Here is a 14,192-nt window from a genome sequence, read left to right on the forward strand (position 1 = left end):
TTTTTTTTTGTTGTGGAGTTTAACCACTTAAAGACCAGGCATTTTCTGGCAATTTTTGTTTACATGTGAAAACCTGTTTTTTTTGGGCTAGAAATTTAGTTAGAACCCCCAAACATATGTTTTTAAAGAATAAATTGGCGGGTTTTGCAATTTTTTTTTATTATGGCACATGGTATTTGTGCAGCAGTTTTTCCAAATGCAGCTTTTAGAGGAAAAATACACTTTAGATTTTAATGAAAAAAAACATAACCCTATTTCTTTTTTTTTTTTTTTTAAATATAAAAAGATGTGATGCTGAGTAAATAGATACCAAACATATTACGCTTTAAAATTGCACCCGCACAACGGTGACAAACTACGTAAATTTACCATTTTAGATGTACAGAGGTGGTCTGGTGCTAGATTTACTGCCCATAATCGGACGTTCGCAGTGATAACTCCCATGTGTGGGATGATCGTGGTTTGAGTGAGTTTGGGACCAACACACGCGTTCGCTTTCGCGTGCTAACACGGGGGGACAGACATCCCCTCTCGCATCTTGGAATAACAGCCAAGCGGCTGCTTCCGTATCACTCTGGTACAACCACTTGAAGCCAAATGACATACGGGTACGTGATTTGCCAGTAAGTGGTTAGGTGGACCTAACTCAAAGATTTGCTTTGTTATAAAGAAAATCTAGAAATTTTGAGCCTAAGCAGTAACCTGGAGATTTACCTGAATTCCATCTTAAATAGTATTAGTCTTAGTATTAGTAATTAGTAAGACTTCGTAATAGTCTTAGTATTATTGGGCTTCATAGCCATAGGTCTGATGTGCAAGACCTAAGGTACAGTTGTCTGTGACTGCTAATGTACTGAAATGATGACAAAGATTTGGTGCCGCTTACTATTCTCCTTGCTGGAGCGGAAGCTGTACCTGAAGATCTGTAATGGAAGGATCTCCATGCATCTGTTCTACCTACAGATTCCTAAATTTCCCCCTACCAGTTTTTAGATAATCAATCTTTAGAACAGCTCTGACATGAGGAAGCAAAATCCTGAGCATGTACCAAGACGGCCGTTCCCACACAGACAAAAGTGCAGGCATAGTAAGTCAGTGATGGGGAAAAGATGAGCTGCAAGGAGCCTATATAGGCAATACTAACTAGCCATTCTCTTCTGCTCGCATTTTTTGCCCTCTAATATTTCATTTACTAGAAAAGGAGTCCTCTTTAAACAGGTTCTTGAGTAAAGAAATCAGGTTTTAATATTTGCAAAATAAAGTCTTATTTCAGCCTTCAGTCCATCAGAAAGGATTGGGTGCTGGAAGGTGCTCTCATATATGCCAACGCAGTTGAGTATCTATGGCATCCTTTCTCAACCTTTTCAACACAGAGTAACATTATGTTTTAACACTTTGCTGAAGGCAATTTCAATATAGTTAGTAAAATCACCACACAATTTTAAATGGTTCACTTACTTGATGTGTTCCTGATGACCAGATCCTGACACGGTTTTTGCTCCCCATCTTTGTTCCTGCTCGGATACATCATTCTATTCACAGAGACAAGAAAATTACTATTATACTCCACATAGTATTACTTTTAAAATTACTTAGGATACCTTCAGCCTTACTCAAAGAGTGCCAACAGCCCAGGCACGAAAAACAATGGATTTTTTGTACTGACCTTCCTGTAAAATCCATTTTTAAGAGTACATCACAGGACAGAGGGCAGGCTATAATTATGATCATCTGAGTTATACGCCACCTATTGGTAAATGGGCACTGGCAGACCAAAACAGGCAGGAAATCCTCCTTTATATATATCCCCTTCCATACAGGAAGCACACTAGTTTTGCAGCAAATTGCCAATATCCAGGCGCTACATCCTTCGTGTAAAAAAAAAAATCAATCATTGCGTTCAAATCCAGTCACTTGACCTCCCTGTTCATATGAAAACTTCCAGGAGTTGAGGAGTGAGAAGAGAAAACACCAAGACCACAGTTGGTAGTAGTCACTAGATAGTGCTAGAGTTAATGAGCAAAGCTAGAAGGACTAATGCATATGTCTATATAAATAGTTCATAAACTAAAGTATGCAACTATGGGTACATAAAAAAAAAAAAAAAAAAAAAAAAAAAAAGAAGGTTTAATGAGCACAGAAGGACAAATTAAATGGCTCTTCAAAATAAACAATACTGTGGTAAAAAGCTCACCGTGACACTGTAAAAACATGACAAAAAAAAAAAAAAAAAGCATATCAGCCTTTCATGCTACTTCATTTCCATCTGTGCGCCACTTACTGTGCACTGGCTTATTGAAATCTGCTGTACAACCTCTCCACACTGAACATCTCGCCAGCCGACTCTGGCCTCTTCCTTGCAGTTACCTGTAAATCCAGCAATTATCATGGTGCCTAAGGCTGGCATGCTATTATTGTCATCTTTACAAAGTCACAGTGAGCTTTTTACCACAGCACCACTGATTTTAAAGAGCCCTTTAATTTGTCCTTATGTGCTCCAACTGGCCCAGAGACCATGATCTTCAGCACCTGGGCTTCAATAGGCAGGCCATCAGCCGAGTGATTGTAAAGCAGGGCACAAGATTGGTCCCTGAACAGGTCTGGGCAGACTGAAGTGCCCAAGGGCTGTCCACCTCCAAGTTCACTATTTCGGCGTAACAAGCTCTCCTGGGCCAGGCTAGGGCCACCAAGATAACTGGCGTTACTTCCTCCTGGATCCTGGGCAATAGACAAGGAGTTGAACCTGGGAGAACTAATTCCAAGGCATCACCAGGGATCCACCCATCATCGCCAACCAGTTACTTGTTCTGGAAACAAACCTATCCACCTGGTTACTGAACCTGGATGCCAGATCTACATCCAGCGCACCCCAAAGACAGATGGCACTGAATACCTTGGTATGAAGGGACCACTCTCCCGACATTAACAGCTGGTGGCTGAGAAAGTCCACCTGCCAGTTCTTTACCCCCAGGCATGTGCACGGCTGACAGGGACAGAACATTAGGTTCTGCCCGGTGCCTACATTAGAATAGGATTCACCTCCTCCTGAGCAGCATGACTCCTAGTGCAATCTCGATGGATTGATATGCCACCACTGTGTCAGACTGAACCTCGACAGGAAACCCAGGCAACTGGTACATCCAACAGTCCAGAGCAAGCCGAACGGCTCGAAGCTCTAGAATGTTGGTTGACAACACTCTTGAGGACTCCAAGTTTCCTGCACTGTGGCGGAATCCAGAATGCCTCCCCATCCGGACGGACTGGCATTGGTAGTCACCATTTTCCAAATCACTGGAAGAAGGGACTTTCCCTTTTCTAGGAACCATCCACCAGCTCAATCCTAGGGGAGATTGTGACGGGGAGACAGGGACATGCCGTAATCCAAAGCTTGGACGTTCCTGTGCCAAACAGAATGTTCTTATAGAATGGCCTGGAGTGTAACTGCGTAGGGAACAGCCTCAAAACGTAGACATCATCTTTCCCAGCAACCTTATGCAGAGACACTATATCTACAACCTGATTTTTCAGAGACAGACTTTGCCAGAGGCAAGAATACCAGCGCCTGAACTGTATCTAGGATTAACCCCAAATACTCCAAGCTTTATACTGGCTCATGGGCTGACTTCTCAGAAATTTAGTACCCAGTCCAGTCACTCCAGACTATGCATTGGGAAATACATTTTGCCTTAAACATGGAACCGACTGCTCTCTGAGCAAGAGATCGTGCAGGCATCCCAGGAAACCCACTCCCAGAGTTCTCAACAAGTCCAAAACCGGGTGCTAAGACCATTGAGAACATCTGAGAAGATGCTCTAACCATAGGATAGAGAAGAAAAAATAAATAAATAAATTTTTAGTTGGAAAAAAAAAAAAAAAAAAAAAAAAATCACAAACTATCTGGATGATGGCAGCCCACATAAATCCTTTCCTAGAGTAAGTGGTGTAACGAAAAGGCCTGAGAACTCTGCGGCGGCCACAGAGTTTATAGGGAGGAGTACTTAACCACTGAGGTCGCTACTGGAGGCAACCTAAAAATCTGAGAAAACCATTTCTGAAAAGGACTGTACTAACAACTTTTGTACTTGCAAAATAGGCTTCGTCGACTCTGATGCGGAATCTACCGCCTGACCCTCATTCTGTTCTATGCCCACCTTCTCCTCAGCTTCCACCCACTCCTGCTTTACCACAGAAGGTGGGGGGCGGGGAGGGAGGGAGGGATCAGGTGAAGGGGATATTGTCTGCTTTCTTCCACCCTGAGTCACGGAAGCAATCATCCTGACAATCTTGCCTTCAAAGCCTGCTAATGCTGCCATTAAATCATCCTTACTGACTTATGCTGAGGCAGGTGCACTCGCAGCAGCTACAATGACAAGACAATCACAGTGGCTTAGATGCACCTGCAGCCTCTGGTCTCTCAGGGGAAGCGAACACAGCAAAATTATAACTAGAGTTCTCAGAACCTGACAGCAGAGAACTTGTGCCAGTCCCGGCTTTGCCTCCCCCACTTTGCTTTCTGGAAGACATTTTCGCCTTAAGCCTCAGGGTTCTATCAAAACACACTTCGCCCCAAAATGCAGCAAAGCCAGCACAAAACATATGCAACCTTTAGCCGAAAAGCAGCCAGAGTGCAGCTTATACAGCCTCAACGCAGCCTAAAATCAGAATACATGCAGGGTCCCAAAAAAAAAACAACATAAAAAGATTCTGGCCACCAGCATCCACAACAGGGTACTCACGTGGCCAGTTGAGTAGCTCTGTGCCCTGTCACCAGTCCGCAGCATCTCAGGCTCTCCCTGTGTTATACTGATTTACTCCTTAAGGATAATGTGGCCACCACAGCCACGTGTATGCTCACAGGGATGCCACATGCGTGCTCCTGTGCAGCAGGTTAGAAAACAAAGAAACCTAGAGATTCACACTTGTAAATGCCCTCTAATCTTTCAGCATGTCCAAAAACACAGCTAGTAGCACAGAGCAGACATCAGCAGGCAAATGAGCACCCAGTTAAATTTCTGTACCCAGTTGGTAAGTAGTGCAATGCAGATGGCTAGACCAGACCTTGTTTATATAAGAAAAGAAAAGAGAAAAAAAAAAAAAAAAAAAAAAGACCCTGTACTCAGAAAACAAGTCATTCACTCATCCTACCGCAGGATGCGGTCAGCAGCCACCAATATAATCTTCACCCATCACAGCAGGCTGTCATAAAAGAAACTCAAGGACGTGGTCTCCCTTTGCTCTGGGGTCCACTGCCCTGAGCCTGTACAGCACCCTGCTGGAAAGAGCCTTGGTCAGGCAAACTGCATAGGGGTCGGTAACGCAGGGTCCAACGCTGAAAGGCGGCATTACAGGCAATCCCCACCAAGTCTACCATCCTCTCCAGGGGGGGCTCTGGTACCATCCATATTAGTGTCCAAACCATCCGAATGGATCCAATTATCCAGTTCCTTGATTCCAATTGGAATCCTTCTGAGACCACCATTACTTTCACAGAGAGCTGAACTTCAGTGGCCATCACCTTCAAAAACACTGGCAAAAAAAACTGGTGTGCTTCCCGTATGGGAAGGGTTACATTGGAGAAGACTTCCTGTGGTTTTGGTCTGCCAGTGTTCATTCACCTATAGGTGGTGCATAACCCAGATGGTCATGATTATAGCATGCTCTGTGTCCCATGATGTACGATAAAGGAAAAACTTTATTCATATAAATTCCTCAATAGCGACAAAGGACAATAATCCACTTTGTAGGCACCCAACTCTTGGCAAGCTCACACACTCCCTTGACAAAGTAATTGTGACATCATTACTATGTCATACATTTCGGAGAACTCAGCAGGCTCCACCCACTACAGGCTGCTTGCAGGAATCTTCAAGAGTAGGTGGATACAAGACCAGTCACTCTGCACAAGGAAATAATGTAGTAGTGACTGGTTCCTGATCAGTGGAAGTTTATTCACAGAGGCAAAATACAGGAGTGCTTTCATGATGATAACTGCACAGACCTGGGTGAAATATATAAAAAGGACACTAGAATATAAGTAGAAATACAAATGTCAATTGTATGTAATATTGGATTAGCCCAGAGATCCAAGTCTAACCAATCAGAAAGTAGCCTGCTGATGTTAAAACAAACATACAATGGATCTTGGTTACCTGCTGCTTTGTGTATGGATGGACACAGTCAGGAGATAGTTAACCATTCGCCACACAATTGTTAGCGGTTTTAGCCAGCATTGAATAAAAGGAGGAACTGACCCCGACTGCATTTCATGGACTACACCTTCAAAAAACACTATTCTTGTTTTCAGACATGATTAAAGAAGGAAATGAACGTGTAATATTGCAATAAAAAGTTATGACATACAGCCATGGACAAAAGTGAAGAATGACACATTCATTTTCACAAAGTCTGCTGCCTCAGTTTTTAGTATAGCAATTTACATATACTACAAAATATTATGAAGCATGATCAGAATTATTGCAAAGTTCCTCTTTGCCATGAAAATAAACGTATCCCTTAAAAAAAAAAAAAAAAAAAAAAAAAAAAACATTTCCACTGCATTTCGGCCCCGTCACAAGAGAACCAGCTAACAGGTCAGTGATTCTCGGGTTAACACAGGTGTCAGTGTTGACAAGGACAAGGCTGGAAATCACTCTGTAATGCTGATCGAGTTACTATAACCGACTGGAAGCTTTAAAAAGGAGGGGGGTGCTTGAAATCCTTGTTCTTCCTCTGTTAACCATGGTTACCTGCAAGGAAACTTGCAGTCATCATTGCTTTGCACAAAAAGGATATTGCTGCTACTAAGATTGCACCTAAAGCCACCATTTATCAGATCATCAAAAACTTCAAGGAGAGAGGTTAAATTGTTGTGAAGAAGGCTGCCCAAGAAAGTCCAGCAAGCACTAGGACAGTCCCTTACAGTTCATTCAGTAGTGGGATTGGGGCACCACCAGTGTAGAGCTTGCTCAGGAATGGCAGCAGCCAGGTGTGAGCGCAGCTGCACACACAGCGAGGAGAAAACTTTTGGAGGATGACCTGGTGTTAAGAAGTGCAGCAAAGAGGCCACTTCTTTCCTGAAAAAACATCAGGGACAGACGGATCTTCTGCAAAAAAGGTACAGGGATTGGACTTCTGAGGACTGGGGTAAAGTCATTTTCTCTGATGAATCCCTTTCTAATTGTTTGGGGCATCCGGAAAAAAACCTTTTCTGGAGAAGAAAAAAGGTAAGCGCTACCATCAGTACTTTGTCATACCAACAGTAAAGCATCCTAAAACCATTCATGTGTGGGGATGCTTCTCAGCCAAGGGGGAGTGGGCTCACTCACAATTTTGCCTAAGAACACAGTCATGAATAAAGAAGAGTACAAAAAAAAATCCTCTGACAGCAACTTCTCCCAACCATCCAAGAAGAGTTTGGTGAGGAACAATGCATGTTCCAGCATGAAGGAGCCCCTTGCTATAAAGGCAAAAGTGATAAGTGGCTTGGGGAACAAAACATCAAAATTTTGGGTCCATGGCCGAGAAACTCCCCAGACCCTTATCCCATTGAGAACTTGTGGTCAATCCTCAAGAGAATGAAGAGAAAAAAAAAAAAAAAAAAAAAAAAAACACACATCCTACAAATTTTGACAAACTCCAAGCATTGGATTATTCAAGAATGGGCTGCCATCAGTCAGGATGTGGCCCAGAAGTTGACAGCATGCCAGGGAGAATTGCAGAGGTCTTGAAAAAGAAGGGTCAACGCTGAAATATTTACTCTGCATAAACTTCATTTAATTGTCAAAGCCTTTGACACTTATAAAATGCTTGTAATTATACGTCAGTATACTGTATTCATTGACAGACAAAGCTCACCCCCCACCCCCATCTCAACACCCAAGACCGACCTAAAAAAGGTATGGCCACCCCATGGGGGAGGGGGGGGGGGTGTAGGCAGATGGGGGGGTAACAAGTCTGCAGAGTACCCCCAAGAGAAAGGGCGTGGGGGGGCGCTGCATGATGAGGGGAACCCGGGGGGGGTTCGACGTCCCAGGGGAGGACAGCTACTTACCATACCAGGAACAGGATGGGCACCGCTCCTGACAGACCACAGCTCCATCTAAATGGGAGGAGGGGGGCTGTCAGCCAGGAGGAATTCTGCTACTCAGGTCGAGGCCAGGTCGTATGAGCCCTCGCAGGATGTTTAACTTGCAGGCTAGCCCCTGTCCAGTGGGGCTATGTCGCAGCCGACCAAGCACGGAGCTGAGGCCTGCGCGCGCTCGCAGGCCAAACTGGGGAGACCCTCTGCATCTAAAGTATCCAGTCCATCACCAAGTCCAGCAGTTGATTGTAAATTCTCACAGGAAACAAAAAAATAAAGATGGGAAAAAGCTCCATTTAAAAAAGGGAAAAAAATTGCCAGGACCAGAGATCCCAGCAAAGAACTAGGGCCTTACTCCTGACTAGGCAGAAAAAAAAAAAACTGAGCGCCTATGTGTGAGAATATACTCCATAGGTGTAGCCAAGCTTTCTCCTGCCTAGTGTCCTACTCCTGTAAGGGGCAGTATAACCCAACGATCAAGAAGATAAGGAGCTGTCCCCATCAATAAATGAAAGAGAAATTAACATTCGTGTCATTCCCAAAACGTTTGGCCACTGCTGTACACCATAAAGCACCCACACACAGGTGGCAGTTAGGTGCATTCACACATGCAAATGCACTGCAATTAGATGTGAGAACCCTGGCAGGGGTTCCCGCAATTAGCTGCAAGAGGCATCCCCATTGAAAGCCACTAGAAACTTCTGGCAAACGCAGTTAATCATGGCCTCTTTCATGTAATCTCTTATGCAGCAATTACATGCGAGTGATAGGCCCTGGACGCAACTGAACATACCCTTAAAAAGGTCCACTGCATGAAAAATTCTGAGCTGTAACTTTAGCCTAAAATAACGCAACAGAATACTGGAAAAAAAAAAAAAAAAAAAAAGAAGAATCAAATCTCTACCCAAATTAAAATGGAATAACATTAGCAAATGTCTTGTTCATCCCCTCTGCCAATCGTACAAAAAATGTCAGCCAAATTTCCCAGATAGGATCTGGTAAAAATCGTGGTTTATATGACTCACTCATGTTATTGGTGATTGTTAAGAATTCATTCCCTTCTGCACCTACACTACTGTTCAAAAGTTTGGGGTCACCCAGACAATTTCATGTTTTCCGTGAAAACTCATACTTTAATTCATCAAATAGTTGCAAAATGAATAGAAAATAGAGTCAAGACATTGACGAAGTTAGAAATTAGGATTTTTATTTGAAATATAAATTTTGTCCTTCAACCTTTGCTTTCATCAAATAATTCTCCATTTGCAGCAATTACAGCCTTGCAGACCTTTGGCATTCTAGCTGTCAATTTGTTGAGGTAATCTGAAGCACCTACCACAAGTTGGATCGGCTTGATGGGCACTTCTTACGTACCATACGGTCAAGCTGCTCCCACACAACAGCTCAATAGGGTTGAGATCATGTGACTGCGCTGGCCACTCCATTACAGACAGAATACCAGCTGACTGCTACCCTAAATAGTTATTGCATAGTTTGGAGGTGTGCTTTTGGTCATTGACCTGTTGGAGGAAATTGGCTCCAAAACAAGCGCTGCCACAGGGTATGCCATGGCGTTGCAAAATGGAGTGATAGCCTTCCTTATCCAAAATCCTTTTTACCTTGTACAAATCCAATTTTACCAACACCAAAGCAGCCCCAGACCATCACATTACCTCCACCATGCTTGACAGGTGGCATCAGGCACTCCTCCAGACTCTGTTCACTTGTTCTGCGTTTCACAAATGTTCTTCTGTGTGATCCAAACACCTCAAACTTAGATTAGTCTGTCCATAAGTCTGTCCATAAAACTTTTTTCCAATCTTCCTCTGTCCAATGTCTGTTCTTTCGCCAATCCTAATCTTTTCCTTTTATTGGCCAGTCTCAGATATGGCTTTTTCTTTGCCACTCTGCCTAGAAGGCCAGCATCCCGGAGTCGCCTCTTCACTGTGGAAGTTGAGACTGGCGTTTTGGGGGTACCATTTAATGAAGCTGCCAGTTGAGAACCTGTGAGGCTTCTATTTCTCAAACTAGAGACTCTAATGTGCTCGTCCTCTTGCTTAGTTGTGCACCGGGGCCTCCCACTGCTCTTTCTATTCTGGTTAGAGCCCATTTGTGCTGTTCTCTGACTAGAGTAGTACACACTGTTGTAAGAAATCTTCAGTGTCTTGGCAATTTCTCGCATGGAATAGCCTTTCCTTTCTCCGAACAAGAATATACTGTCGAGTTTCAGAAGAAAGTTCTCTTTTTCTGGCCATTTTGAGTATATAAATCGAACTCACAAATGCTGATGCGCCAGATTCGGTCAAAGGAAGGCCAGTTTTATAGCGTCTCCAATCAGCACAACAGTTTTCAGCTGTGCTAACATAATTGCACAAGGGTTTTGTAATCATCAATTAGCCTTTTAACATGATTAGCTAAAACAATGTACCATTAGAACACAGGAGTTGGTGGCTAGAAATGAGCCTCTGTACACCTATGTAGCTATTCCATTAAAAATCAGCATTTTCCAGCTAGAATAGTCATTTACCACATTAACAATGTCTAGACTGTATTTCTGATTAACTTAATGTCATCTTCATAGAAAAAAAAAAAACTGTTTTCTTTCAAAAATAAGGATATTTCTAAGTGACCCCAAACTTTTGAACGGTAGTTTACCTAATGAAAGTCAAATGAGGATACTGGGCTGCCAATATTGTTTGAGCCCCTGGAACTGATGCACAAATGTATTCTTTTGTCTAATAGCCCTGTATTGCTTTTCTAATAAATACAATAGGGATGATTTACTAAAGACAAACAGATTGGGACTTTGGAAGTGCAGTTGCACCCATTTTACCCAGTTTAGTGAATGTGGTGAAGCAGCACTTAAAAAATACACAAAACATTTAAAGTACCAACATTAACTGTAATGTTATGGTCATGTGCAGATTGTGGATGCTTTCAAGTAGTTGTAAAGGATTTTTATTTTTTCAAACAAACCTGTTCTACTTTCCTGCTCTGTGCAAAAAAATATTTCACGATCCTCCTCTTCTTGGGTCCCCTGCTGGTGCCCCTGGCTCCTCCTCTTTTGGCGGTGCCCTCAATAGGAAACGGATTCCCAAGGGAACACTCAGACGGGCTCAATCCTGAGCCCCAATACTGCGTTCTTCGACACAGACAGTGGGACTCTGCCCCCCCAGAACTGGAGTTGACTGACAGGAGCGGGAAACAATGGCTCCTGCTGCTATTGATCTACCCAGGAAGGGACATAGCCACTGGATCACAATGGGGATCAGGTAAAAAAGGGGGGGGGGTAAGGGGGGGTGAGTGACACAGGTTTTTTTTTTTTTTACCTTAATGCATAGAATGATATTCTGTTGTGCTATACCGTGGACGGAAAGCTGCAGTTTGTTGTAACACTGTACACAAGCGCACTTGGTGGGGATAACTTTGTTTATTCATTAAAGATTTTTATTGGGGATAATTTACTGGCCTGTGCATCCTCTTTAATGAGTTCTCGTACATTTGTGTAGGAGTTGAGCTATTTAGGAGAGGTTGCCTATCTGTAGAGCCACCTCCTATGAAGTGCAAAGAGCATTGGGCCATGGCGTGTGACGTCAGACGCCGATCCGGAAGAAATCACCGGATGTACTGGCAGCACCAACAAAATAGCAAATTTGGATGCTGTATAGATGCACTTTTAATTTGGGGTTTGTGAGTAGTTTTTATTAAATTAAGGGATCTGTATAGCGTAGTACTGCATTCACTCTTTCTATGCATGGTGTTGGAGTGATATGAAGAGAATTGGTTAATCACATCTGAGTTGAGAAGGGGGTTCCCACATTTTATACAAGCACCTTGTGCCAAATCAGATCTATGAGAGGCATGGGGAACTGGTGAGTGCAATACCTGAAGGGAGTGGGGCAATGCATTTTCACACGTGGCGATATGAGCGTTCACTTGGTGGAAGAGCATATTTTACAAAAGCATTGATACCATTTATGGAATTTTTTTATGGACTGAGTTTTAGGATCACTTTTCATTCCCTATAAGCACTGAGTGTTTTTGTTCCTAATTGCATCATATTTAAGAAGCAATCACAGCGTCTCCTCAAATTTGAATATTTTTCTTGTTTGGCTTTGGTTTATATTTGGGGTTTCTAAGGTGGCAGCAGGTATATATTTTGGGAAGGGAGGAAAGCTCTTTGGCGCAGAGTTTATTTGCGGAGTTTTGAAATAAAACTCCTATGTCTTCATTATGTAAGGACATTTTTTTTTTCAATAAAAAGTTATTGAAAGAAAAAAAAAAAAAAAAAAAAAAAAGAGATTTAGAGATGAAAATCAAATATTTATGTATAGAAAAAGTCCCATAGCCAAGGGAGACAATACCACTAAATCGTGCACTTTGCTTTGTTGGTTGTGTTGTATGGTTTAGCTTAGGCCCCGAATCCTGGGTGCTGCACAGCAAAGTTGAATACAACAGACTCGGTAGTTATTTTAGGTCCTAAAATAAATTTGGCCAACATGTAAAGAATTACATTGGAGCAGCTAGGGCAATAACAGAGTCAAGCTCTGCAGTATATGGAAAATGTAAGCTCAGATTTCTTAACTCACCACAAAGTCGGGATCCGTCTCCCAGTCATCATTGTCATCTGCAGAGATGGAAAGGGAATGTCCGGCTGCTGATTTCCACATCTAAAATAAAAAATCTTTATTAACTACAGCGCTTTCTCACAATAGGCTAAAATTAGAACTCCAAAATCACATAAAAAATAAATGCTTGGCTTGTTAAAAAAAAAAAAACCCCGCTCTTGTTGCAATACTTACCATGCATCCAGAGTGGTTCTAAACAGAAAATCTGCTACCCCACTGGTTCTCTTCTGGGCTGAATGACTGCCAGTGTCATTCAACTCACTTCCTGAAGTCTGGGGCGGTCATGGACCCGCCCTTTGTGGGTGTGTCACCACGATGGCCTGGACTCACAGTACAATACTGAATAGAGTGCTGCTGACATAACGACAGCACTGTTCTCTGCAGTATTGAAGACCCCCCACTGTCACCACAGAGAGAAGAGGAAGAAGACCCTAATGGCACTTTTCCACTGCAAGTACCGGCTCGGCTCTACTCGGCCCTGCTTGGCCCGGTATGCTTTTCCACTGCTGGTACCGCATGGTATGGTGTTGGAACGGTTCAGTACGGTACGGTATGATTTGCTTATACTAAAGTACTAAAGTTAAGTGGGTGGGATAACAACGGGGTGGGTGGGATTCTCTGACCAATCAGTGGCTAGTAGTGACTGCATGCAAAGGATTGTGGGATATGGAACCTCTTGGAACCACAATCGAGGTGGTACTGTTTTTGAGAGCCGTACCGTTCGGTTCCATGCAGTGGAAAAGCACTGCCGTACTGTACCGAACCGTTCCTACACCATACCATGTGGTACCAGCAGTGGAAAAGCTCAAAGCGAGCCGAACCGTTAGGTTCCATGTAGTGGAAAAGCGCCATAAGTCACCACATTACCAGACAAGACATCAGGAACAAAAAAAAAAAAAATAGATGTGTCGGGGGGGGGGGGGGGGGGGGAGTGGTTATTCTAAAAAAAGGAAACCAGTCATGATCTGACCCCTCCTTTTGAAAATGGCAGTTCCTTGGCTTGAATGTTGATACTGAGTAGGCAACCTAGGACAGATAGAAAGATGGAATTCTGACCCTTTCCTGACATTTTTACAGCATGCTTGTTCCAGGTCTGTAAAATAAACACTGAAGCAAGACACAGCCAGGCATCTAGCATTTCTACAAATAGAAAGACAGAGCGCACCAGCTCCTAGTGCAACACCGTTTATTGGTTAGAGATAAAAAAGTAACACAATACACTAAACACCCGATGCGTGAGCAGGAACAGGAGAGACGCTAAGGGTTGCTATGACAATGGGTTTCAGAGGGCGTAGCCTTCTTCAGGTCGAGACCAGACCCTTAGCTTCTCATCAGCTGTTCCTGCTCGCACATCGGGTGACCGTGCAGTCAGGCCGAGTTTCCCTACCATCGGGGGATCTCCACAGAGCGGGCGGCTCACATGCAGCTTGTCCGCTGCTGCACACTATCATACTGGGAATATCCACTGCCGCTCGGTCCGATCC

The 14,192-nt window shown here is 43.4% G+C and overlaps 1 protein-coding gene across 2 annotated transcripts in view; it reads right to left on the reverse strand.

Moving 5' to 3' along the window:
• Window positions 1-14,192, reverse strand: part of CTTN (cortactin) — a 103,354-nt gene that overhangs the window by 64,230 nt on the left and 24,932 nt on the right. For both annotated transcript variants that reach the window (XM_082270069.1, XM_082270068.1), the window contains exons 2-3: window positions 12,670-12,750; window positions 1,459-1,532 (exon numbers count right to left, since the gene is read on the reverse strand). In XM_082270069.1, the coding sequence (XP_082126195.1) occupies window positions 1,459-1,532; window positions 12,670-12,750 (155 nt within the window). The remainder of the gene's footprint in view (window positions 1-1,458; window positions 1,533-12,669; window positions 12,751-14,192) is intronic.

This window comes from Pelophylax lessonae (genome assembly GCF_965119305.1).
Source record: "Pelophylax lessonae genome assembly, chromosome: 10".
Taxonomy (NCBI): Eukaryota; Metazoa; Chordata; class Amphibia; order Anura; family Ranidae; genus Pelophylax; species Pelophylax lessonae.